The 23877-nt window shown below is 42.1% G+C and overlaps 1 protein-coding gene across 6 annotated transcripts in view; it reads right to left on the reverse strand.

Moving 5' to 3' along the window:
* The window catches only part of LOC111153534 (transient receptor potential cation channel subfamily M member 3), a 486919-nt gene that overhangs the window by 242912 nt on the left and 220130 nt on the right, over positions 1–23877 (reverse strand). For all 6 annotated transcript variants that reach the window (XM_022512597.1, XM_022512596.1, XM_022512594.1 and 3 more), the window contains exons 2-3: positions 4115–4194; positions 2329–2533 (exon numbers count right to left, since the gene is read on the reverse strand). In XM_022512597.1, the coding sequence (XP_022368305.1) occupies positions 2329–2533; positions 4115–4194 (285 nt within the window). The remainder of the gene's footprint in view (positions 1–2328; positions 2534–4114; positions 4195–23877) is intronic.

The raw sequence follows: 23877 nt of genomic DNA on the forward strand, positions 1-23877 counted from the left end.
AGGCAGTGCTTAGTCTAATGCTCTGCACCTGCTATCCTGAGGTCCTTAACAGTTTTATCCTTGAATCTGTGTTTTGCACGTGAAGTCTGATGGGACGGGAGAGCATGTGCAGAGGGCTTGGGACCTCAGCTCACACGTGGTCCATGGTCCCACATCCCACCCCCCTCCTGCTGCCTCCCTGGGACAAGGGATCTCAGTCACCAGCTCCCACCTCCAGTGTCCCTCTGGGGCAGCAAAGGGGTTTATGCTCCATCACTGACTGGGAGCTGAGAACTGGCAAGGACAGGGGCAGGGTCGGGTGTATTCCCTGTAGCATTTAGGGACAGAGAAGGAAGAAGCTGTCTCCACTTTAGGCTGCTCAGGCCGTGGTATGTTTCCTAGGTGACTTGCTGGAAAGTCTCACCCACACCAGATCCCGAGTAGGTCCCATGACAGAGACAGCCATTCCCTGGATCGTTGCCTGTCTATGTGAGTTGGGGTTGTCAGCCATGGGAATAAAAGAAGATTGCTTTCCCTGCCCCAGCTGGGGGCCTACATTTTCATTTTACACTGGGATCTACAATCCTGTAGCTGACCTTTCCTGACCTGATGGCTGACAGATAGTTCTGGGTGTCACAGAGCTATATGGGGCTTGGGGAGGGCTATGGGAGTTCAATGTCATACATATTCACACTCCCAGAGCAGAGCAGAAGAGTTGCCTCTTCAAGTTTTTCTTCTACTGCCAAATGTCATAATATACACATATCACGTATCAGCTGTATGACGTGCGGCACAAAGCTCGCAGGCACCATTCAAGCACCCTATGATGTCACTGGGTAGACCACTCCACGATGATCACCGTCTACTAACCCACTTCCTCATCTGTGGCCTGTTCTCTCATCTGGGGGGCACACTTCATTCTCAGCATTATCATAGTCTCATCTCTAGCGAAGAACTTTGGCCCCTCATGGATCCATTTCCATCCCTTGGCTTTCTTTTCTTTTCTTTCTTTCTTTCTTTTTTTTTTGCAGCACTTTTCTTAAAGGATGAACTTAGATGGCTTTTAATTAATGCACGGGTCTAGAGGATCCCCAGTGTATATGGTTCAATCCCATACTGTGAATGGGAACTGTGCTGAGCTGGGGACTTTAATGACTTTGTGTAGGGGAATACATCCCCTGGGTGGATGGGGACATTGCCAAATTTCCACTGCCCTTGGTTCTGTAGAGGCCAAGACTAACTACCTCCCCCCACAGGCCACCTTTTCCCCCAGGCCTTACTGGGGGCTGCACATGGAACCCTTTCCTTCCCAATACTCTGCTCAAAATTGTTCTTACTCTAATGTATAGCTCTGGACTGATTTTCTTAGGGAAAAACAATGAGAATAACTCAGTCAGTCATTCATGGGGAAGAAAACCCTGTAGGAGTGGAGGAATAGAGGGAAAGGGGAGGAGAGATGAGAGGGGAGAGAGGTGGCTTTTTCCCCATTTTTAGTCTGTGACTAGTGTAAGGTGACTTCCCTTGCATTTTGCAGTATGCTGCTCTAAGCAAAATTTCCTCTCCAAACTCGGAAAGCTTCCCGGTGTGCCTGAGAGCAGCCACTGGTCCGCCTCAACTAACTCTCTCTGTTAGAAGCAAGCTTGTTGAAATAGAGCATTTCTAGAATTTCCAAAAACATATGGTGTACTGTTCTCCTGGAAAAAAATCTGTCGGCCAAGGAGGGAGAGTTTCATGATGAAAGCTGCAATTTAGAAGCAACAACTCTTAGAAGTAAAAATTGTATTATTTCCTAAAGCCTCTGTTCCAAACAAAACGCTTTTCATATGGAGCTCTTCTCCTGAGCTCATTATTGGACACAGCTGCTTGGAACAAAAGCACTCGCTTTAGATGGCAAGATCTCTGGTAGGACAGTCTGGGATGATCATTTCTACCTTGAACTGAAAGAAATGCTAGTTACCCATAGAACAAAACAGAAACCTAAAGGTAAGAATTTTTTTTTTTTTAACCAAAGGAGACAGAAAAACTTGCCCTAAGGGATGAGACCCAGAGAGTAACAGTATAAACAGTGGGTCACTGTAGAAAGCTACTTGTTATTATTATTTATAACAACAGCCACTGTGTCCAGTAACCATACTAATTGTTTAAAAAAATTCTGGGAAGAACCTTTTCTTCCTCCCATTCTACAGAGAAGAGCAGAGATGCACAAGGCCAAGGTTATCAGAGCCCTCTGCCCAGCTGGGATCGGGCAGACATGGGATCAAGCCCAAAGGCTCCCTCTCTGGCTCTTTGCCTCTCCTTCACAAAACGTGAGGAAGAACTTGGGAAGGGACTGAATGGGTTTCTGATTACCATGGCTTTGTTGGAATGGCCACCTCCTTGGAACTCAATGGTCCCAAAAGCATCCGTCGGGCTGAGCTGTGTGTGCTTGCTGATGGACCACTTCTCAGACTGGATGTCATTTCGGGAGAGGCGACTCTCATTTTTCTCATTCTGAAGAACGGAGATACTGGGAGTGAGGCCCACATGCTGGCCGATCAGACGCCCACAGCAACACCTGCAACAGAAGAGGTCAAGGTGAATCCCCTGTCTCTGCCATGATTGGAGCACCCACTTAGGACGACCCGTAGGAGACATCGACAGACCGTAGCCAGCCAGTCAGCTCTCCGGCAGCTCTGGCAGAATCCCATGACGTGGCTGTATGAGGCAAATAGTGAACTCAGGATTTACTTGCCCTAGGAATTTTCTTTTCTGGCCCTCCTCATTTTCCTTTAGCTAGAGAAGCTATAACATGCCTCCCGGCCTTCTCCACCCACCTCAGACCCGCTATATTGTTCAGGATCAGAACCTGTGAACAAAAACCCTACAGATTTTTCTACCTTTCACTCCTCCCATCTATCAAATCTTGCATGAAAGCCACTGCACAGCTTTGAGGGGAGAATTTTAACATGCACATTTAAATAAGGACTCTCACTTATACGTGAGTCACAACCTAACTTGTCTTTCCCCAACTGACATTCACTGTCAAATGTCCAATTCTGAGAATAAAAACCTACAGCCTGAGTGTTCCCAAAGAAACAATGAAAATATTATTCACAAGATATTTGAAAAAAAAATTCAATCTTCACATTATGGAAGCGGCCTTTATACTTTCCCACTAACACTATTAAAACATTAGTAATAATACTGGTACATATCCTTCAGACTTGTACCACTATTACAACTGTTAGTAAAAATACTGACACATAGTTATCACTTATTAAATACTAATGATGATCACATTCATTTTATGAATAAAATATTGCAGTTTTGAAGGTTAGGAAACATGCTCAAGGTTACACAGCTAGTCTATATGACTCTACAGACTGTATTTTAAATTGTGGGGTGCCTGGGTGGCTCAGTGGGTTAAAGCCTCTGCCTTCAGCTCAGGTCATGATCCCAGAGTCCTGGGATGGAGCCCCGCATCGGGCTCTCTGCTCAGCAGGGAGCCTGCTCCTCCATCTCTCTCTCTGCCTGCCTCTCTGCCTACTTGTGATCTCTGTCTGTCAAATAAATAAATAACATCTTTAAATTGCTTGGTTACGTTGCCTTTCCATAAAGGCATTTCCAGACATTCATATTTACTGCATCCCAAATGCTTCTTACCTCATATGTTTTAAGGCAAAATGAGGGAGGTAAGGAGGATACTAAAGGTAAGGTAAGTAGGATACTAAAAACGTGCTTGGACAGGAATTTGCTGGTCAGCAGTCTAGTCAGTAATCTGCTAGGAGTCTTTTGTTTAAAAAGCTCTTTTTCATTATAGCAGAGAATGTTGGTACAAACCAAGCATTTTGATGAAATGCTTAGAAGAGAAAATCAGTAACCATACTAAAAATACATATAACCCACTTATAGATGGTGATTAATTCCTTCCCAACGGGGTATCTGTTATTTTGTACAGGCTCTTAGAGAATTAACCGCAGGCATGGTATATTATGTGGGGTATACATAGAAGATTGTTACAGAGAAGCCCAGCAAATATAAAAAATAAAAATCTTTGACATTGGTTCCCTTGCAATGGAATGTGATTACTATTGTAGTTGTGCTCCCGTAATTGCTACTCTGTGTTCTCACTTCATTATAGAAACAGCAAGATTACCTATGGGGGTCTTTGGTGCTGGGTATGATGTGAACACATTCTCTTTTATAAAATGCTCTTTCTATCCAGGATTTCTGAGCCTGAAAAAAAAAAAAAGAAGAAGAAGAAAAAGGTGAACATAACCTTGACGTATTCTTGTTGGGGAAGCAAATTTTCATAATCATGTCATAGACTAGTATTTCATAAACCAAATCGAAATTGTGGTTACTTCACACATAAACGGTGCATATAACAAAATCAATTTCTGTCAGTCCCTGTTGATTAGGTTAACCTGGTAACACTGAGTCCAAGAAAATGACCATAATAAAAAAAAATGTTAGAGATGGAACCATATACAAATTCTTGATGATTTCTGAAGGCAGAGAACAATGCTATTTACGGAGGAAATGAAAAACACAGAGCTACGGTATGTTTATATCCCCATACATAACAAATATTCAGGGGTGGAAGGAAATACATGTAAATTGGTATGAAGTTCTCATGGCTAACACTTCCATTTGATTTTCGTTGTGGAAAGAAAGAGAAACTGAGGTGCCTGGGGCGTTCAGTCAGTTGAGTGTTCAGTTCTTGATTTTGGCTCAGGTCATGATCTCAGGGTCATGAGATCAAGCCCCATGTTGGGTTCTGATCTTGTTGAGGAATCTGCTTGAGATTCTCTCTCTCCCTCTGTCCCTCCCTCCACCTCTCCAAAAAGAAAGAAAGAAAGAGAGAGAGAGAGAAAGAGAGAGAGAGAAAGAAAAGTGGTAAGAGAATTACAAAATTCAAGAGCTCTATTCCATCATGGCTTTTTTTCAATAATCTTAATTAGCCGTGCTTAAATGCCAGAGGAAAAAAAGGAAATGGAAGCATAAGGAAGATAAATGTCTTCATCACAGTCCAGAACTTCACAGGTAATGCCTTTAGAAGGAAGGAAGATAGCACTCTTTCTTTTCCTTTCTTTTTTTTAATTCCACATGTCTTTCAGCACAGGAAACACAGCTTCTTAGAATGGGCATTGTTGGGACTGTCCACCAGGAAGTCCGGGCTCTGAGATTGCGTTCCCAGAAGGATAAAGGAAGCTCCAGAAAACTATACCATCTTTGTTCCAAAGCACAGTGTCCATCCCACAGCCCTTTACCTCTTTCTTTACCAGTTTTTGAAAAAGTAGAGGAGTTTCCCATGAGATCTTGTAAGCTACTCAGAAGATTCCTTTTCTAAGCATTTAAGACGGAAGTTGTTAAAGCATCACGTAAAGTTATTTCCATATGGTATCATCTTTTCTTTAACACAGTATCAGGGCTAAATTTATACTCTTGAAATATACAGGGCCAAAGTGCAACTTCGTGGTTTATTTGGCCTCCGAGCCCACTGCTAACTGTTACAAGCCCCCATATGTTGGCTGTAATTGATACTGACTCCGCCAAGGACCCAAACATCTATATAAACTGTGCCAAGGTCTAGTTTGCTCTCAACCCTTAGTCTCCCATCTCTCTCCTCTCTCCTGATGGAGGCTAGGCAAGCATACAGCACAGAAGGCAGGAGTTATCTCATATGACAAACAACATCGTAAAAGTAGCAACAGGGGGGATGCATGCATTTCTCAGTGTTTATACACTGTCCACACGAAGAGGAGCGCCCAGCCTGCCTCGAGATCCCTGGGTCCAGGTGGCCCTCTGCACCCTCAAACCACAAAAGGTAATATTTGCAATTCTGTTTGTCAGCTGGGCATGAAGAAAGCCCCAGTGTCTCTTCACAAAGATTTTTCTTCTCAAATATATAGGAAAAGCAAGTGGCTGCATCTTTGCAACAGAAATGAGCCGAGCAGCGTAGATAACCAGGCTTTATCTTTGTGAAAAGCCTGTAAGTTAAACTATTCACAGGCTGTGATTTTTCCTAGACACTGAATACTTTCATTGATAACATCTCTTGGCACAAAGATGGTAAAAATATTCCTCCCTGGACATTTGAAACCAACTTTCCCTACACCTCGGGGAGCAGGAAAGGTAGAATGCACTTTCCTTTCTTCTTTGTGGCCCACTTTGGCGAGAATTCAGAAGGATCTTTTGGAGAAGCATCTGCAAATTTGGGGCAGTGCCAACCAAAACTCCCCGAGAGAAAAAAGGCATGGCAGTATCATGGATAGAGCATGAGGTTTGCCATTAGAAACAGTGGCATGACTGGGACTCTACAGCATGGACAGAGTCACATAATTTTGGGGGTCCTCAGTTTTCCTCATCTATAAAATGGGCATAATAGTAATAGCTGACACACCAAGTTGTTACCATTATTATTTGGACACTGTGTTTCACTTCAAGAAAAGGGACCAGTGCTGGCTTGGTTCTGGTACTGAAAGTTCAGATGCAGATTCAGAGAAGAGCACTATGAACCTGCTCTCACAGTCTTGACCTAGTTTGATTTCTCTTTGTGTTGGGGATCAGAGGCTCTGAGAAGTCCTAGTTGGCCACAAAAAAATGGCATACAGAAAAGTTCTTTAACTTCCCTGAGTCTTTTCTATTAACATGAGGATAATCTAGCCACCTCAGAACACTGTCGTATTTACCAAAGCACATGATTCAGGGAGAGCACCTGGGACTCAGGAGCCACTCAATATTTAACATTTACGAAGGGCTCCTCTTGTGCCTGGAAATATGCCATATATGTATTATCTCCATGGGTCCTCATAAGGACACCATGAGGGAAGTGTTATTTTATATCTGCTCTACCATTGAAGGAGTTGAGGCAGAGAGATGCAGCAAGGACATTTTAAAGCCAGAGTTTGAGCTTGTGCAGTTTGACTAGAGTTCACACACTTACCCACTCTGCTAAACTGCCTTTCCTAATTATATATTATTTATATTAAATAGCCTTGATCTGGGCAATACCATCTGGGCATGCTTGGGATTGCCTTGGTTTTTAGACAGAGTTGGACTCCTAGAGGCATGCCTTAGACCCAGCATATACTAGCACCTTTCTCTCCTCTTTCCCCTGCTCTGTCCCCACGTGTGGAGTAATACATACTCTACTCTGCGTTCTACCTCTCTCCTTAGGATAAAGGATTGGGGTGGGACATTAGGAAGACATTGTAATAGGAGCAAGAAGTAAAAGGGGGGGGTGTCATTATAACAGCTCTAACAAAGAAAGGTGATTCCAACAGGATTCCTAACTTGAGAATCTAGAGGACCATGACAAAAGAATTAGACTTTCCAAGGACACCTTGATTATTTGTCTCACTCATGCATCCCAGTTTCAACTTGGAAGGCCCTAGAAGTTTTACTCGGAATTACTACACAGAGAAATTGCCAATTGGTTAGTTTTTAAAAATAAAGTAACTTGGCTTGTTTCAGTTTAGAAACTTAATTGCCTTCCTGAAGCCAAAAATCTCACCTCACTGTTAGTGAAAGGAATGAAGATCAATTTCTATTTCTTACTACCAGCAGATTAACCATTTCCCTTGCAAAGGCATGGAAAATTGGGAGGAGAGTAGGGGAAAGAATATAATAGAAAAAAAAATCTTTCCAACATTCATAATTGAATTCTTTTTTTTTTTTTTCAGAAAAAAAGTATAAAACATAATAGAAAAGGCAAATGTATAACACATGAATTAGAAATGCTACAAAATATCGTGCATAACTGATTATGCTCTACTGTGGGCTTTGCTGTATTATGCTTTTATTCAGGTCTTCAGTGTGGGTAGATATTAGATTTTTAAAATTATTTTCTAGAAGAGCATAAATTTGAAGTATAATCACGGTTTAACTTGTTCCCCAAACTAATTCCTTTTTCTTTTGTCCAAAGGCTTTGAACTGCTCTGCGTGAGCTTCATACTTGGCTTAAATATCCAAGTAAGTTAGCTCAGAATGGCTATCCTTGTTGTTAGAAAGCATGAAATAGTTTTGACATGCCACGATTCTCACTGACCCTTTAATTCTCTTCTAATACAAAACTTCAATGGACAGGATGCCCTAAAATCTTTTCTTTTTAAATTGGCTTCGGAAGTCTTGTGTACTCTTAGAAAAGATGGCTTCCATTGGACCTTAGAAAATCACTTTGTACATTCTTTTCTAAAGGTAGAACAGCCACATCACCATGACTGAGTTCATGAAGGGCTATTTTCTTTCTTGTCTTTCTGCATTATCAGTCATGTGTGATGTGTAATAGGGAAGTGGTTTCTAAGGCTAATAATTAAAGGACATCGTATTGAAAACAAAAACGAGGACATTCGTGTCTTGAACAAAGTATCATGATTACCCTGAAAGAATAAAGCACTAATTTTGCAAGTAAAATGTACAGTCAACAAAGGATACAAATGATAGAAACAAACAAAAGCTGTAAATATTGCCTCTTAAAGGGAAAAAAGTAAGTTATTTCACTTAGTCAGGTTTCACTTCTTTTTCACAAAGGTTCTGCTGCAAACATTCATTCCCCCCGATGATTCTGATGCTTCATACTCCTGACTCCCACCCCCGCCCCTCCCCACCCCCAGCTATAGGATCAAGAACTTCTCCAGGCAGGAATGGTTGATAAGCACATACATCAAGTATATAATAAATCTGTCTCCAGAAAGTCTTGGAAACTGCTACTGTAATCCACCCTTTAGGAAGGTAACTTAACAGAACAACAACAACCCAGACCAGTAATGACAAGATGAGAGACAGGAAAAAAAGAATTCACTAAATCTATAGAACAAACTGAAATTTCACCATGTTCCTTATTTTGAGACTCTCCTGTTTCAGATGTACGCTCTGTCCTAATCAGAACAAAAACACCAAAGACCCAAAGATAATGAATGCCTGTATTCCTTTTTGACTCTAGCTTTCCTTCAGCATCAACCTGAGCAATCCTTTGGTTTTTCTCTAGGTCCCCCTGATCCACTTTTGGGAGGTTGAACAAGAAGAAAACAAGCCAAAATCATTTTACCTGAGCACTGACTCTGGGTGGTGGCAAAGGCAGTCCCACGAGCAGCTCCTGTTGCTTTCATTTTGCTGTGTCTGGGGCTGGTCATCCCGTTAATAATGCTCTTATGACCGCCCACTGGAAAAAAAGCCACTTGCCCAGCTCTTCCCCCGAGAGATGAGAGACGTTTCAAGTAAGCAATGAACTTGGGCAGATTAGCCCCTTGGAATGTGCCGCTTTAGGATTAGCCTCACTAAGAATCCCATGGACATTCCCTTGCAGCCCTCAAACACTGCTTGATTTGAACACCTAATCTGACGCCAGAAGAAAAACAAATCCCCGGAGAGATCGGATTTAACTGGCACAAGTCCTGACAGGCTCCCCGCGCCACCCCCCCCCCCTTTCCTTTTTCCATTTTCAGAGAGTAGGCTTCTGAAAGTGTGATAAGGTGTTCTGAAAAGTTCAAGTTGGGAAAGCAAACCCTTTTAAGGAAACTGTGTATTAATGCTCCGAGTGGTTTGAACACACAAGGGGCATTGTTCCTTCCTCCCCAAAGAATGGGAAGATAGCGTTTCTTTAAAGAGGAATGGCTAACAACTCCGCATGTTTCAAAAAGAATAGTTTGGTCCTCAAACCTGAGCCCAAGAAGGATGAAGTTGGACTTTGCCAGTGGCTTCCCACAACTTCTAAAATGTCAATAAATGATAAAACTTGTCTGATGGCACCTCCCGTCTTTGGTCCCTCCCTTGGAATTGCAAATGTGTGATTAGAAACCTACACTTTCCCGTTTCCCCATGACAGAGAGGAGCAGTGAGCATTCCAGGACAGGGACGTGGACTGAAAGCAGTCACACCAGCGTGGTTTGTGACCTGTGGTGGCCCAAGTGGGAGCTTCTGGCTCACACAAAAAGGGCTCTTTCAAACATCACCCGGGGGTGAATTTTTCAGATAACAGTAGTTCTTACCTATCTAAGTGAACAACCTGAGAGAGAAAAGAGCTCCACTTTGAACAATGCACAAGTACTTTGTAAAAGGTAAATATATGAGCATGTCCTCTCCAAAGGACTGCTCTCTCCCCACAGACCGAAGTCAGAGCAGAGAGGGGGTGTTTATGCTCAACAACCTGGGCTGTGAATCTGTGAGGGCAGGGCCACTTTGATCCTCATTTTTCCTGAAAACACCTAGTAGGTGTTACTTGAACGCTTGAGGGGGGTCATAGCGTGACCCAGCGGACTTACCCCGAACTTGGATGGAATTATTCGCCTTCTCCTTGCCTCTCTGCTGTTTCCAAGACTGATCTCCTTCAAACTCTGGTCTCTCACATACTGAGGTTCCCCAGACACAAGAATCAATAAATTATTTAATGACCTTCAAGGAGGCAGCCCAGTAAACAACTTACAAGTGGAACACCAGACTGAGCTTTACCCTTAAACACAGCACAGAGAAGTCCCTTCACTTGTCTTCAGGAGTTTGGCTACAGAATGGTTGTAGTGACAGTCTTGACGATGTGCATCCCCTCTTTTCAAGCAGTGGGAACACTCCCATGCGTTCTATTCTCAGGGACTCACCCGAGATGTGAGCACATAAAGATGTTCATTGCAGCTTTATTTATAACACAGAAAAATTGGAAACAAAAGTCCATCAACGGGAGCCAATTAAACTATGGCTCATCGCACTTGAGGATCAGAATCCAGTTTCAAAAGACTAATTACCTACAGAAATACATATTTTCACATTCTTATGTGTGAAAAGCGGGCATAAAATAGTAAGTGAATAATAATTAGAAATTTTAAATACATACAGACATAATAGGTAGGAACTATACTAAAGTAGAAACTGTGGCTAATTTTTATTTTCTTCCTTTTGTTTTTCTATATTTTCCTAAGCTTCCCCCCCCCCCCCGTAACCATATATTTGTAGTCATAAAACTATATTCTTTGTGGTCAGGTTTCCAGTTCCTCCCCCCACCCCCCTCCCCATCCCCCACCTCCCGCCCCAGCAATGAAGCTTAAGATAACAGGAAGTCCCTGGGAAGAGCAGTTCAGGAAGTGACTTAGGAAGAATTCGGTCAAAAGAGAGAGGGCCTGGCTGGCTTAGTCAGAAGAGCATGTAACCTCTGACCGCTGGGTGATGAGGTGAGCCCCACACTGGGTGTTAAAGAGATTATTTTGAAAAAATAGAGAAGGCTCAGTGGGGAATATGTGGAAAGAAAATTTCTACAATGTCCTGGGTGAGTCTTCCAGAAGGAGGAGTTTGGGAAGGGAACAGAGAATAGGAGAAAGACCAGAAGTAGGAGGGACAGAAGGAGGAGAAGGAGGAAGGAGAAGAGGAGAAGGACCACTGGCGGGCTGGTAGGCTGTAGACTATCTGTGTGACTAAATAAATTGGTTACGGATGATCCCTCCCATGTAAGAAACATGAAAAATTCAGCTTTCTTCAACCTCCTTCCTCACCAGATGCTACTTCAACCGTCATGTGACTTACTTTAGATCCTGAGTTCCCTCACATTCATACTGAACGTTTTAAATACTGCCCCTGTATTTTTCCTAATTCTGTTCCCTCACTCTTACTCATACCCCCCCCCCCCCTTTTTGCTTACTTTTCCTTTACAGAGAGAAATATTTGATAGGGACAAGAATACGGGGCATCTCCATGAACTTTATGCCAAAGACAAAAATATTACCCCCAGAAGCACGAGCACTTTTGTTTAAGAGAAAGGGAGGCCCCAGGTAAAGTCAGGCCAATGTTTTCACGTGAAGCCACAGAGGATCTTCAGGACCCTTTGATTTGAAAAGGTAATTAGTTCCAAAGAGACTCATAGCTCTGGGCCACACTGTCCATACGGATCTTTTTAAAATCTTGTGCATCACCCAACAATGCAACTCCTGACAGGATGTATTTCCAGCCTGTTTCAGATGTAGTTTAGAGAGAATATAATTTGAGTACCAACAAGAGGAAACCACAAGGGGAATGCTGGCTGTGGTTGTTCCTTATGTAGTGGCGGAATACCTTATTCCCCTAATTCATTAAAGAGAAAAGTCACACTTGAATAGAATATACTAAAAACTTTCCACGGGTACCTAACTCAATTTTAAGAATGGAAATCAGATTTCCTACCAGTAAAAACTAGGTTTTAAGATGGAAAAACGCATATTTCACCATTCAAGGCTTTTTTTTTTTTCCCCCTGTGACGTCCACATCAGATGACAACAGAAACAAGCAGCATGATACGGAGGAGGACTCAGCAGACATTTTCTCGAAAGGGCCAGATGGCAAATCATTTAGGCTCTTTGGGGGCCATATAATCTCTGTTGTACCGTTTGGCTCTCATATTGTAGTGCCACAGAGGCTGTGGGCAACACACGAATCAGCGAGCATGGCTGTGTCCCCCTGAAGTGGGCAGCGGGCTGGGACTGGTGTGTGCTGGTCAGCCCCTGGAACAGGAAAAGGGGGTGTTCATGATGGGGTAGCAGGGGAGGGCTGGTGGGCCGAAGAACCAGGCTTTCCTGGAACCATTCCTTGCGACTCCCAGCTCTTCCTCGAGCATGTCAGGCAACTTCTCACCCAGGTGCCTTTGCTCCTGTTTCTCCTGCCCGGACAGCTGCATCCTGAGATCCCACCCCTTGCTCCCTGCACACATCCGGGGCCACTAAGACGTTTCTTGACCAGCTCTCGCAGGGCACACTGTGTCTTTCTCACAGCCCTTCACATTACCTGGCAGTACATAACATCCTTATGTCATTATTTGTCTACTGTCTCCGTCCACCCCTAGAATGGGAGTGTTGAGGACAGCGATGTGTTTTGTGATTTCTGTTGCCCAGGCACCTAGAAGTGTGTTTGGGACATCATAGGCATACATAGGAGCTTAGGCACCTTGTTGGACTTCCTTACACATCAGTTTTTCACCTGTAAGATGACAGAAGCAGATGGACCTGTGTTCCCTAAAGAGGGACTTTAGGATGGTACCTTGATGGGCATTTTCAATAGTTGGGTTAATGTTAAAATATAACATACAAGCAAAGGTTAATTCCGCAACTTAACAAATGCTATTGCTCAAGGGACCTACATTTTCCCTTTCAGAGTCATGAAAAAATATTTAATAAATTAGAGTAAAAACCATTTGCAGGTAAGAGAAAAATCACGACGCAACACAAAAGAGACTGAAACTGGGGAAACGCAGGACCAGTTCCTCTTAAGTGTTCCTTATTTTCATTCTGATGCTTGAAAATGAATATATGGTGGTCTCTGATATTCAGAGTTGCAGTTACCTATAAAGTAGAAAACAATGCCAGAGAAACCTCATAAAACCAGCCACCTCCAGAGAATGCTGCCACCAGCACATTCTTCCTGCAGTGATCGGTTCAGTGGCCACTCCTTGGTCCGGTCCCCTCCACGGCACCCCATCCCCAGCACCATCCAGTCAACTCAGTATTTAAACCTTTAGGATCTGGTCCTGGAGGAATCTTCATCAGATCTGTCAATTTCCCGCCGAATCTTTGAACATATTATGCTCTAGTAAACTGAACTATTGACTGTTCCCCTATGCACCAGGCTAGTCCAGAATTCTCAGCCTCTGAAGACATGATCCAATTAGTCCGGAATGCCAAGTTCCAGGATCTGTACTTCGTAAATGCGTCTTTGGTCCTCCAGACTCTGGACAAAACACTGTGTTCTTGAAGACGCTTGGCTGGGCACTGCCAGAGATAGTAACTCATCATGCTTACCGTTCCACTTCCGTGCCTTGCCCACACTTCCATTAGGGGAAAAGTCATACAGGCTTATAATTATTTATTTTCACATCGAAATTTATAATCAACCAATGACCATACGCAGTACTCTGGGTCTGTTATGGTGCTGCCTCATCTGGAACATGTCCCTTCTCCCTTCTATTTGTTACCCTAGTTTCTATGGGAATATGAATGAAAACCTCATTTTTAATAAATCATCTTTGGGGGATAATTCTTTGTGGACTGAAATTATTTGTAAGAAATTTCACTTTATAGTCTCTACATTTCAATCATATACACCTTAACACAAAGTTAAATTATATTTTGTCACCAGACTGGGAAAAGATTCAATAAGTTATACTTTACAATTACAAAGGAAACTCATTTTTTTATCAATGGGTCATGCCATGTAAATTATAAACGCATTCAGAATTCTTCCGTAGAGGTAACATGAATATATATAAGAATCTTAATCTCAAAGGCTTTTTCACAAACCATTTAAAAATATATTTCCAGGTTTCTTTGGAAAACTGTTTCTTCATCATAAAGCAGCTAATCACTGCTTGGCAATAACATAAATTTCTAAAGAATTCTACAGTTCACAGAATGCTTTCCCAAATAGCATTTCATGAAATATTCACAGTAACTCTGTAAGGCAGGTATTATAAAATTCCATTACCCGAATAAAAAACTCTGGCTTACAGAGGTTACAGCATGCCAAAGTTACACATCAGCCGTCAGACTTAGCCGGACAAACCCCAAGCCCTTGTGCTCCCTTTTGCTAGGGTACAGAGAGCCCTGCATCCCTTTACACTCTGTGACTGGTTTTAGGGGTGCTGAATGATCTTTTTTCTTCTTTGTAGTGGAATAAGTGCATTTTAATCATCCTGATCTGAATAAACATATACATACATCATCAAGCCTAATACATTACTGAAATACTGCATGGGGATGTAGGCTTCTATTTCAAAAGCATCCCAGTTAGAGTCCATTTGTTTGAATGTAATATAGCTCATTTCCTACCTGGTACCATAAACACTTAAAAGCCACATACCTACTCTTAGGGACTTTATTGGTTTCATTGACCGAAAAACGGAATCACAATAGTGCCAACCCTATTTCAAAGGTAATGGTAAGATGAACTTGACCAGAAAGGAGAAAATGCAAGAAGAAATGATGACCAACCACACTATGGGAATGAGATTTGACCTCCCCCCGCTGCCCTGCCAAACCCAAGGACAAGAGCCAGGAAGTTTAAAACGATGAGTTATTTGTTAGAAGCACCTGTGTGCACAACCAGTGATGGGGCGGGGTGGGGGCAGGGAGGGGGTGGTGGTTTCTATTTGGTGGAGGCCGCCCCCAAGGGAAATATAACTTTATTTTCTGTGGAGTGAAAGAGGAGTGGGAGCCACCAGACGTCCTCCTCTATGCTCTTAATTCTGTTTACCTTTCACTCTTCATTCCTGCCCTGCTCTGACTTTGTCAGGAGCCCAAGACAGAGGCTGAGTGGTGAAATGGAAACATGTTGTGTTATGTAGAAATGTGGAATTTATGTGACAAACTGTATCACAGATTCAGAGGCTAATGTCCATTTTGTTTACCTCTCTGGCCCTGAAAGAATGAAGATGTTGAGAAGAAGTATGGATGGATACATAGTTGCAATCGTATTTGTAGTAGAGTTCCCAGGTCAGGATTCACTGCTAAGGAAACCAAGGCCTCCTTCCCTCTCCTCCTCTCTCTCTCTCTCTCTCTCTCTCGATATACAAATAAATACATAGATACCCAAAATTTAAAACACATACAAATATATATTCATATTTCTATATTGCTAATAGATAATATAGTCTACATTTTATGTTACTATTTTTATATTGTCCTCATATTTTGTATTTATTTTGAATTGCACACATTTTATTTATAAAATATATTTCATAACATATTAAAATGTATTTAGAACATTTGCATATACTTCTAAATATTTGTACATACACATATACATTTTTCAACTATTTTTAGTTTCTTTATCATCAGTCCTAACTACTTTAAAGTCTTCTGGTTTATCTGAGATACTGATTTATCTTAATCGAGGAGTGATTTCAATTCTCAGGCCAAACACTGTGTCCTCACAAGGGACAGGCTTAAATCTGGCTGTGGGCTTTTATTTCTGAAACCCTTTTCTTTATCCATTCAAAGCTGTTGAAAGGCAGAGCCCCGTGGAAGCCTGACTGCCTGGTCATGAGTCCCGACTTACCCAGCCTAGCCCCGGCTTGCTGACCACTATGCATGTGACCTTGGGAAAGTGACCTCATCTTGGTGATCTCTTAGGTCATCCTCAGTTCTTAGAGCTGAGGATTCAGGGAATCAGAAACCAACAAGTCTGTCCTCATAAGTGTGTAGAGAGCGTGTATAGAGGCATTTTGAAAAGGAGGTTTGTTGTGTTGTGGTTTTTTTTTTTTTTAATTTTTACCAATTCGTGGAACCATTATTTTTTTGATAACAAACAAAAATGTAGCACAGCATGAGGTTTTGTGCCTACCGAGACAAAGTACATAAGGAGATTTGAATTAATAAATAATCCCTGAAAGAATTCTCACTAGATGCCAACCATTCTTAAGAACACCACTGGTATAGCAATCTGGCACACGTGAGAAGTTCTAATTCTGTTTCAGTAAGACTTCAAGTATTATTAAGACATTATTGCAATTAACTAATAAGTTGACATTTCTAAGTTCGGCCATTGAGAGAGTTTTCAAGACCAGAACTTAAGTGTTCTCTTGCTCTCCTCCACCGCCAAAGGATGAACCACCTTTTGGTGATCATTTGGGTCAGACTCTGCAGAGACTGCCCATGATTTTTATTTCTTTTCTTTTTTTTTTTTTAAACCCAGCAATCAAGAATTATTTAATTGCAGAGGCTGAGATCAAGTCAATCCCATTTTTATTATGAGAAGCAAGTTATAAGCAAACAGGTGCCGTGATGTAAATGTGAAAGTATTCCTATTAATCTCTGGAAATGAAAAATTACTAGATATTCATTTAATGCAGTGTAAATGTATTCTGTCTGATAGCCATCTTTCTCTGTCAAATTACTAGATTGCTAGGTAGGAAATAAAACCGTCCACATAAATTCAGCCTCTGGTTATGTTGTACTGAAGTTTTACGGTGGTTCAAGGTTATGGGGCCTAGCTTCAAAATCCTGTCGGTGTCTTCCCTTACATTCTCACTACCAACCTCAGCTCTAGCTTTTTTATTTATTCTTATCTTAGTATAATATAAAATCTCTATGGAAGATTTTAGGTCCTAGAAGACACAGGTCCATGTATTAGCTTTCTCTAAATATACTGATTTAAGTTTGAGGCACACAGAAATGAACACAAACTCAAAAGTAGGTGTAAAAACAGTAGATAATGAGAAATATAGATTGAATCTCCAATTTGTGTTCCATGGAATGGCAACGTGATTTTTTTTTCTCCTCTATTTTCTTACTACCTCACCTTACCCTAACATAGAGAATCTCATCTTTTTTTTTTTTTAAGACTTTATTTATTTATTGGACAGACAGAGATCACAAGTAGGCAGAGAGGCAGGCAGAGAGAGAGGGGGAAGCAGGCTTCCTGCCAAGCAGAGAGCCTGATGTGGGGCTCGATTCCAGGACCCTGAGATCATGACCTGAGCCGAAGGCAGAGGCTTAACCCGCTGAGCCACCCAGGCACCCTCCATTTTTTTTTTTTTTTAAGATTTTACTTATTTATTTGAGAGAGAGAGAGAGAGAGAGAGAGTGAGAACAGAGGGAGAGTGAGAGAGAGAAGCAGATTCCCTGCTGAGCAGGGAACCTAGTATGATTGGAGGGGTGGGAGGGAGGCTCAACCCCAGGCCCCTGAGATGACGATCTGAGCTGAAGGCAGATGGTTAACTGACTGAGCCACCCAGGTGCCCTGAGAATTCCCATCTTTGAGTGATACCAAAATGAATTTCCGACAGCACTATTCTTCTGAAAGAAGCTATGCTAATAAAATTATTTCAAAAAGCATACTGTGGTGGCTTCCGAATTTGTCTCCCCATTTCACTGTCCACCCAGCAATAATCTTTTTTCCCGTCTTATTCAAGAGACTTTCTCAGAGCAGTTTTAGGTTTGAAGAAAAATTGAACAGAAGTACAGAGAGTTCTCTAATATTCCCTCCCTCTACTGTCCCCATGGATTCCTTCTTATCTAACGTCTCGCACTGGTGTGCTACATTTGTTCCAATTTATGAAGTGACATTGACATGTCTTCATTCCGTTAAATCCACAATTTATGTCAGGGTTCCTTCTTTGTGGTGTACAGTTCTCTGAGTTTTGCCAAATGCATAGCATCGTGACTCTATCATTGTGGGACCGCATGGAAGAGTTTTAGTGATGACCATTTTTTAAGAAAATTCATTTATTTGACAGAGAGAGAGCACAGGCAGGGGAAGCAGGAGAGGGTGAGGGAGAAGTAGGCGCCCCACTGAGTGGAGAGATGGACACGGGCTCCATCCCAGGACCCTGGGATCACCACCAGGGCCGAAGGCAGTAGATTAATCGACTAAGCCACCCAGGTGGCCCTAATGATGACCATTTAAAAGAACGGATTAGTTGCAGCACCTCAGTGGCTTAGTCGGTTGAGCATCCTACTCTTGGTTCTGGCTCAGGTCATGATCTCAGGTTCGTGAGATCGAGCCCCACGTCAGGCTTCACACTGGGCACGGAGCCTGCTTAAAATTCTCTCTCTCCCTCTGCCCTGCTCCCCCACACACTCTTTCTAAATAAATAAATAAATAAATAATAACAATAAAATAAAATAAGGAATTAGCTCATGGCATTCCATCTCCCTGGCCCAACAATCATCCAGTGATTTCTCACTGCTTCTAGAGGAAAATCTAGATTCCTCAACTGGTCCCAAGCTGGCATACTTCTCACATCCCCGCTCACGGCCTCCAGCCACACCAAGTTTCTTTCAGATCTGTCACCGCTCCAGAGAAAGGGGCATAAGAGTAAGAATGTCATAATATAAGTTAGTCTTTCATCTGAACACTACTTTTTGAAGGAAATATAAACAGATAATATTCATGACCTGAGTAGAAGGGGTTGTGGATGATTTGATGTTTCAAATGTACATTTTCATAAGTAGCAATTCTCCACAGATGTATTTAACTTGATCATGCGATCTATCCTAAGTTTCCTATCAGCACGTGAAGGGTAAGTGTGATAACTAAATTGGAAGTAGGGTCAGGTCATTAATCACTGAGAAATCAAGGAGCAGAGGCTAAATATCCTGTTTCATCTACCAACTTAAACTCCAAACCCTAAGTTTGCAAGAGATCTTAGGTCCTTTCTCCAGTATTTAGTAAAAACTACCTCCTTTCTGGTGAAAGACACTTTGTTGCTAGCTAATGATGTCATTGTTTTCTGTTTTTTGTTTTTTAGACTTTATTTATTTATTTGACAGAGAGAGAGATCACAAGTAGGCAGAGAAGCAGGCTCCCCACTGACCAGAGAGCCCGATGCGGGGCGCGATCCTAATGATGTGATTGTAAAGGAAAGTCATAAAACACACAAACTCTCACATGAAGTTCCTGATTCTGGGATGTTATCCCTGTGTTAAAATACGGTGTGTGACCATTCATTAAAACTGTCACTTCAGGTAAAGGCATATAATAGACTGTAATTCCATTTGACTTTCACACACAGACACACACAGACACACACACACACACACACACACACACACGCATACATGCAGATACACACACACAAAATAATACTGTTTCTTCTGTTCAAACAGGTCTTTCTTTCTCCTTTTCCTTTTTGTTTTGAGCACCACATGTCCTACTGAGGTGTGCATTACCATTAAATACTGAGTCCACCCGAGGTCACAGCAATGGAAGAACAATGATGAGGTTCAGGACACATAGGAATGCACACTTGGGTATGTGATTTCTCCCACTTAAAATCCCAGGGTCGGTTATTTGAAAGTAAATTATTATGAGAGAGGGCGTGCATTTCACAAATGTACAGATCTAGTACTCCACAAGAGAGAATGAGGTAGAGAAAACATTTCTTTATGCTAACAGTTCTAATGCAGAAGTCTTTAAACAATCATTAAGAATGAAATGTAAACAAAAGCTTGGCTGTGGACTTGCTAACTATACCTTATTAAAGTTTGATGCTACCTGGAGCTCTGACTGTAACCACTGCCTGGAGAATCTGGAAATGGGCAATCAGAGCCGCATTCACCTCTCTTTTAATTAATTTACATCAGCATTCAGGAGCATTTGCGGAACACTGATCATGTGCAACATTGTTTTAGTCGCAGAGGAAATTCAAAACTTTACAAAGACCCTGTATCTGCTTTTCAGTACCTACTGTGTGCTAGAGCAATGCTTCTCATGTGACCTGTGGTGAAGGATCATTTTTCTTTTTTAAAAAAGTTCAATCCATTACAAACTGATAGTTTTGTAAAATGCCACAGAATGATGCACATGGACTTTGCGGCAATGGCAAACTGCTGTACATTTCTGAGTTTTCTTTTCTCAGTTTCTGCACCTCTCTCGGCATCCACAAACAGGCTGTGGGCCAGCACCAGTTCACGGGCCCTAAGGCTCGACCCAAAGTGTAGCCTGCGAACTAGCAGCACCAGCCGCATCCAGGAACTTGCTAGAAATGCAGATTCCTAGCCGCCCCCCCCCCCCCCCCCCGCCGAACCCATTGAATCAGCACTCTTCTGAAGAGAGATCTATCAGATGGATGAAAAGTTACAATGGGGACGCCTGGATGGCTCAGCTGCTTAAGCATCCAACTCGAGGTTTGGCTTAGGGCATGATCTTGGGTCCTGAGATGGAGCCCCATGTGGGCTCTGCACCCAGCAGGAAGTCTGCTTGAGTCTCTCTCTCTCTCTCTCTCCCTCTTCCCCTTCTCCTGCTCATGCTCTGTCTCTCCCCCAAATAAATAATCTTTTAAAAAAAGAAACAAAAGCTACAATAACATACAATCATAGCAGTAGTAGTGGGTTTACAGTCCTTACAACAGCATATATACACTGGTCTAATTATTTCCTTATATTAACTAATTTGAACCTTCACCTGTGAAGTAAGAGCTTCTGTTATGCTCCTTTTGCAGATAGGGACAATGAGGCAGTAGAAGTCAGGCTTCTTGACCAATGTCACACAGCTAGGGAGCAGAAAGCAGGCACACGGAATAGCATGAGTGAAATGAGAGGTGTAGAGACAGACTGAGCAGGGATGCTCGGAGGAGGGAAGGGTCAGTGTTGGCCAAGAGAGGACCTGGAGCCGGGTCTGGAGGACCGCCAGTGGTCTCAGCATAGAGGAGGCACTTTAATGATTTTTGTTGCATTTCTTTGAATTAATTGACTTTTGTCCTTCGATAGTTCTATAATTTCCAGGGAGGTGGTTTCAATTTAATGAGCTGCTCTCAGGCTTTCTACTTTTTAAGATTTAGCTTCAATTTTCCATTCTTCTTCTCTTTCCATCTCTACAATGTGAAGGGTTTCCTCCTCTCAACTTCCAAGCATTTGTGCTTTCCCTGTCTGCTAACGCTTTCTATCCCTCTTGATGGAGTAGTTATTCTATATCCTTGGGCTCATTTAGGGCTGGGGCCGTATCTACTTGCCTTTTTACTCTCTTCCCTAACCCCAGTGCCTGGTACCTAACAGACCCCCAGAAAATACTTGTTAAAATAATGGATGATATTACACATTTATCAAGAAAATGGTCAATCAACTGTTGATGGAGCATGCTTTAAAATATTCATTGATCGGTCACCTTGCTCTTCTATCTTCCTAACCTGTTTTGCACCAGTGGAACTACTGAGCCTTGAAATTCTGGGCCAAATGTACCTGTCAGTCTAAAGGCATTGCCCCTGAACTGGCTGAGTGGGTACGCTGGGTCACGTTTCTGTGCGTGCCACGCATGTGTGCGCACACACACGCCCAAGCATATCATGTTTTGTTTTATGCTGTTGGAATCTGCTAGACACACTCCAAGTTCTGCTTTCACCAATTCTATGTTATAGAAAACATGCTGGAAAGAACTGAAGAGAAATATATTAAAATGTATCAAATCTCCACCCCTCCTCTGGCTGGCATTATAGCTTATTAGCACATTTGAAGGACGATGGGTGCATACTATCATTCTTGAATGCATGAATCTCCAAATTAGTATTTTGGAATCCAAGAGAAAAAAAAAACCTTAGGAAGGTTTTTGATTGCCATATGTTATTTTGAAAGTACACAAAGTCTTTTCTCAAGTGTCAGTAGATGACATTATTTAAATTCAGCCATTGGTTAAGTAGTGTAATTACCCATCAATTAGGTTTTCCCACTGAATTTAGATCATGTTATACTACTCCTTTGCTCAAAAATTTTCAAGTCTCAGAAAATAGAGGCTGACGGTAGATTATGTAAAAGATAATTTTAGTCAATGTCATTCAAAATAACAGAGACCAGGACTTTTACTTCTTAGGTAGCCTTTAAATGAGGGTCCTTGCTAGCTTCTGTTCTATCCAAATAGAAAGTTCTGCATTTTCTATGTTAAAAAAATGAAATTGCACCAAAAGAATCCTAAATGGCTGCATGCTAGCTGGTATTTGCCTATATAGGGAGTTCTGTGTGTCCTGGCCAGGTTTAAATGATAAATTAGTCCATAAGACTGAGGACAACAGGGGTGCCTGGGTGGCTCAGTGGGTTAAGCCTCTGCCTTCGGCTCAGGTCATGACCCCGGGCTCCTGGGATCGAGCCCCACGTCGGGCTCTCTGCTCAGCGGGGAGCCTGCTTCCCTTCCCCTCTCTTTGCCTGCCTCTCTGCCTACTTGTGTTCTCTCTCTGTCAAATAAATAAATAAAAATCTTTAGAAAAAAAAAAAAAAGACTGAGGACAACATCTTGAAGTGCTTTATTCCGCTTAATTCTGTGGCTCCCTTTCTTTTGTTCTTAGACACAAATCCTACCGGCATCTGTACTGCTCTGCGCACTACTTAAGATTTCAGTCCTCATTGAGGAGTTCCTCGAGACACTGTTACTATCAACTTGAGCTTTTGTGAGAGACATCAGTCTAAGTAATTTGGCGAACACTGACGTGAACGCTAAACCACTGCTAGTGATTCTGTTTTTACAGTCCTCTCTTACCTGGACCACTTAGGAAAAAAGAAAGAGAGAGAAAGAGAGAGAGAGAGATGCAATGATAGCCTGCTTGTGTTTCTGATGATGACCGAGGACAAAGCATTCCATTGCCTTTCTCCCTCTGCAAACCTAAAGCACACTGCCTATCTCTTATTACCTCCCAAGGCACTGTGGTCTGAATTGATAACATGATGACAGCTTTGGATTCTCCGAGTATCATATGAAGTCTTGTTAGCTACAGTGCTAGCTTTCTGTATGCAAAATAAAGCAGTCTGTTCAACTTTCTTTGTATAACAGGTGGCTGAGTTTAAGCAGTTTTAAATGACATTCTTGTTTGCCTTATACCTAAATGTCAATTTTCTTTGGATTAAAAAGGCTCTCTATATATTAACATAACCTTAAAAAGCACACACACACACAGACACACACACACACACCCATTGGGAATTTTTCTGAGTTTAAGTAACATGGAATTTGATTACACAGTGCATTCTGGGGCTCAGCCTCAGCAGGTTCTAGACACCAGGCAGGCTGATTATGACTTAAGCATTGTTTCAATGTGATTTTGCAAAGGATTTCATTTAATGCAGATTAGTAACTTTATTAAGCTGTTGATAATTGAAGCCTCTTAGGTTTAACAAGTACCATCCAGCAAGGTAGATTAGTGGGGTTTAATTTGTTGCTCTCAAATAGCAAACACAGACTTAGCAGAATAATTACATCTCCTCAGTGGGCTAATAAAAGGCGACATCACAATGGTGCTTCGGGCCATTTCTGCATTTCTGCAGTTTCCTTTGGGGCCCGGCCTTTAGAGTTCTGTGCATTTCTCTCCAGCGACACCCAAATCGAGCACCTGTAAATTACCTCGTTTCAAGGGCCATGACCGATGAGGTCACGTGAAATGTGACTCCTGAGCACAAATATTTACTTCGGAGCAGGCTGTCTTCTACCTGAGTCGTAACTTTTACCTAAAATTTTTTGTCCACTCCTTTGTCCAGATTGTAAGTCTCTTGA

Source organism: Enhydra lutris, unplaced genomic scaffold, assembly GCF_002288905.1.
Source record: "Enhydra lutris kenyoni isolate GAN:26980312 unplaced genomic scaffold, ASM228890v2 scaffoldscaffold33, whole genome shotgun sequence".
Classification (NCBI taxonomy): Eukaryota; Metazoa; Chordata; class Mammalia; order Carnivora; family Mustelidae; genus Enhydra; species Enhydra lutris.